This window comes from Triticum dicoccoides, chromosome 3A (assembly GCF_002162155.2).
Source record: "Triticum dicoccoides isolate Atlit2015 ecotype Zavitan chromosome 3A, WEW_v2.0, whole genome shotgun sequence".
Lineage (NCBI taxonomy): Eukaryota > Viridiplantae > Streptophyta > Magnoliopsida > Poales > Poaceae > Triticum > Triticum dicoccoides.
The window spans coordinates 413,454,236-413,457,985 of NC_041384.1; the positions used below are offsets into that span (position 1 = coordinate 413,454,236).

Sequence of the window (3,750 nt, forward strand, 5' to 3'; positions counted from 1 at the left end):
GCAACACGGCAGGTAGGGACCACTTGGCAGGTGCGGGGTCGGCGCACAGTGAGGTCGGATCACGGAAGGCGGCCGCGCTGGCCGACGTGGTGGAGCCCCTGGGCATCCGTCGCGAGGGTGCGAGCGAGCGAGCCTTAGCCAACCACGTCACTGTCCACGTCAGACGCCCCACCTATAAAGACGTAGCAAAGCCGACCCGCCCATCACACTCTCGTTTCCTTCTCCTTTCCTTTCCCTTCCCCTCCTCCCCTACCTTAGCGTCTCCTCGCCGCTACCCTCCTAGGTCTCGGCGCCGCCGCCGGCGCCGCCGAGGGTCTCCGGCGGCCACGGACGCGGTTCGCTGTTACCCCTGACTGTTCGGCACGGTAAAACTTCCTCCCTCTCCCGCTTCCGCTCACCGTCGCAGCTCGATCTCGCCGGCGCCGATCTGGCCCGCTCCGCCGTTGACCCCGCCCGATTCGGCTGCCTCTCGTGCCGGAACTTGCGGACCATGTCTCTTGCGGGTTCTGTGGGAGAATTTGTTCGGCGCGTTCGCTTTTCGAGCGGATCGATGGAGGGCAGTGGTCTGCCGCTGTATTTTGGTTTGTCTGCGTTGTTTGGGCCGGATTGTTGATGGCGTTCCTAGATGTAGTCCTCCAACTACCCTGTGAACCAACACTTCTGCCGTGCCTGTGCACGATTGCTAAAAAATGTCCTGATTTTTAGGCGATTTGACTTGTAAAGTTTGTCTGGTTTCGTAGGGAGGCGTTCATTTCCAGACGGGGGTTAAGTTTATTTTGTTTCGTATATCAGGGATGGTTTTAGTGCCAGACTTGTGAATTGCTTGTCCGTGAAGATTAAATCGCCTTCTTGTTCATAACAGTGTAATCCCTTGTTGTATATATATGTAGCCTGCTAGAATATGCTGCTTGCGACCTGATTAAACTCTTGCTTTGTTGCTGTTATTCTCTTTCAGAATTTGAAGTTGGATATAAGAAATCAACCTAGCGTCTGTCTTGTTCTCTGTGTAGCGCTTTCCTTTGGATTGCAGAGAATTTTCAAACAAACCAACAGCAACTTGCATCTGACTGACTTGAGGTAACTATGCCAAAGGACAGGAGCTCCCGTTCAGTCTCGCACGAGGGCTGCCGATCTCGTGTCTCCCCATACAAGTTGCGGAGTGGTTCTCGCAGGTCAGAGGAAGCCGCTGCTGCCACCGCTGCTGCAGCAGCAAAGCAGGCTGCAGAATGGGAGGAGGTTCGCTGTCCTGTGTGCATGGATCACCCTCATAATGCTGTTATGCTTGTCTGCTCGTCACATGAGAAAGGTTGCCGCCCTTTCATTTGCGACACAAGCTACAGACACTCCAATTGCCTTGATCAGTACCGCAAAGCCTCCAAGGAGTCCTCTAAGGATTCAGGGGCAGCAGAATGCGCTGAGTGCCAGCAGCCAGTTAAACTGGCATGTCCATTATGCCGTGGGCCGGTCAGCCATTGGACTAAGGATTATGATGCACGGAAGTTCATGAATTCTAAGGATCGAGCATGCACCATGGAGTCATGTGAGTTCAAGGGTGCATACAACCAGTTGAGGAAGCACGCAAGGGAGGATCATCCTGCTGTACGACCAACGGAGGTGGACCCCAATCGACAGCGAGACTGGCATAGGATGGAGCAGCAGCGTGATCTTGGGGATTTGTTCAGCATGCTGCGTTCGGGGATCAGTGGCAGAGAAGATGGGGTTGGAGTCGGTGAAGGTGACGAGGGCGTCAGTGAGAGATCTTTGCACGCCACGTCCATAACGATGGTCTTCATTGTGCGGTCAGGCAGGTCCATCCTACACTACACAGACGGGGAAATCCCAGGTCGTCGATCAAGAACAATTCTTCTAGTTGGGGAGCCTCGTGGTGAAGCCTCCCGAGCAGGAGGATCAAGCGGCAATGGTGATGCTGAGGCCACTACAACCGACAATGAGGAAACGGACCTGGCAATGTCAACACAGGCATCTGCTGGTTCTCAGGAAGATGCTGGAGAAGCCGGTGGCGATCCTGCGCAGTGATGCTGCCTAAGGTCAGCTCCCTTGCTCTCTTGGACTGAAAAGCCTAGCAGCAAGCCATTTATCGTGGTTTGCCGGGAGTCGGGCGCATGTTGGGAAGAAACATCCGTGCCAGCTTGTCTCAGGCGTAGTCAGGACATTCTGCCTACAAGCAAGCAAGAAGAAATCAGGGGGGCTAAGTAGTGTCGTTTACATCCTGCTGGAATCTGTCGGCAAACATAAACATTTAATGGTGGCGTTGTATTATTGGAACATGTCCCATGTTTGGTACTCCGGTGAATCGCTTCGCTGCGTTGTAATTCTCTCTAGCTCTTCTGCTGAATTCCATTTCGCTGCATTGTAATTGCATCTGAGTAGATCTTTTCTGCATTTGAAGAATTTGTTGTATAGCGTTCAGGTTTCTAGTTCCACTTATGCCTGGAGGAACCTGAGAAATCGGAATATGGTCGATGACAGTGAATGAAATGCTCCTTAGTTCAGACACGTGAGATGTTTTGGATATTTTATAATATGAACTATATTCGGACTGACTGAAATCAATGGACATGCTAAAACGTGTCTACGTACATCTGATTCAGAAAAAACTAGTAGAACATCTAATACAGTATTTGTGAAAAAGCTAGTAGAATATCTAATACAGTATTTGTGAACGGGGCTGCAGCGTGATGGAAACCCACATAAGTCGAATTCTTAGCCATCAGTTACTTACATGGGTAAATTAGATATAATTAATTTACAGTTGGTAAATTAAAGACCATCATGGTTGATATTATAATAAACTTTGCAAAATTAATAAAAATTTCAAGAAGTTGATTCGGAATCATTAGTGTGAATTTCAAATTACTTAATATGACATATTGTGCAGAGTATATCCCGTAACACTAGGGAGTATAACATCCACTCGTCCTCCTAATGTCGTGTGTCATGACTTGATGCTTCATTTTGAATTTTGCAAAGGTTAATCGATTCTTTATTTGCAAGAAATAAGATCTCAATTACAAATATAGAGATAAATAATCTCTATTTATTTTGAACATGAGTCATTTACACCATAGTTTTGTTCTTCAACAGAAAATGCAGAAAATACAAACATTGGAAATAGCAGGGTTTTTATCAGTTTTGTCATCACTTATACTACACTACTCATTTTACCACTAAAATTTTTCAGTACTAAAAAATGCCACTGTTTCGTTGGCGCGTGGTCGAAATAGCCATTTTCACCGTTAGGTCAATGCATGTTGACCGAAGATAGTTGACAAAAGTATTCTTACCCTGTTTGTCAACTCCCCTCTCTTTGTTGACCTGTGGGCCCATCTGTAAGGCGAGTCTAAAATAAGAACATGAAAATTGGCGCTGGGGGTTTGAACACAAGACGACGACCTGGACGGCTGCGCGTGTTAACCAACTAAGTTAGAGGAATGTTTTGATGTAGAAGGAAATACATACCCTATATCCTTAAGGTAAACATAATAGTCAAACAAAGCAGCATAATATTCTTGTTGCTAGCTAATTGATGCGTCACACACTAATTGACAACAACAACACATATGATAGCAAGAGCACATGGTTTTATAAATTTGTCTGAGAATTTCAGCATTGTGCGGCCCATTTTTCTAAGAATGGCACGAACACAGCAAGGTGCACAAACACACATAAAGTTCAAAAATATCCCGTTGTTAGTTTTCGACCTCACACAAATCAGGTTCACAAGCATAT

The 3,750-nt window shown here is 47.2% G+C and overlaps 1 protein-coding gene across 1 annotated transcript; it reads left to right on the plus strand.

Annotated features, from left to right (window-relative positions):
- The first annotated feature begins 213 nt into the window (after positions 1-213).
- On the plus strand, positions 214-2,513 carry LOC119268366. The gene is made up of 2 exons (XM_037549979.1): positions 214-365; positions 956-2,513. The coding sequence occupies exon 2, from the start codon at positions 1,084-1,086 to the stop codon at positions 2,035-2,037; it is 954 nt and encodes a 317-aa protein (XP_037405876.1). The 5' UTR covers positions 214-365; positions 956-1,083; the 3' UTR covers positions 2,038-2,513.
- The last annotated feature ends 1,237 nt before the right edge of the window (positions 2,514-3,750 follow it).

What these genes read in the sequence shown, in the direction of transcription:
- LOC119268366 (XM_037549979.1), top strand. Translation starts at nt 1,084, where the DNA reads ATGCCAAAGGACAGGAGCTCCCGTTCAGTCTCGCACGAGGGCTGCCGA.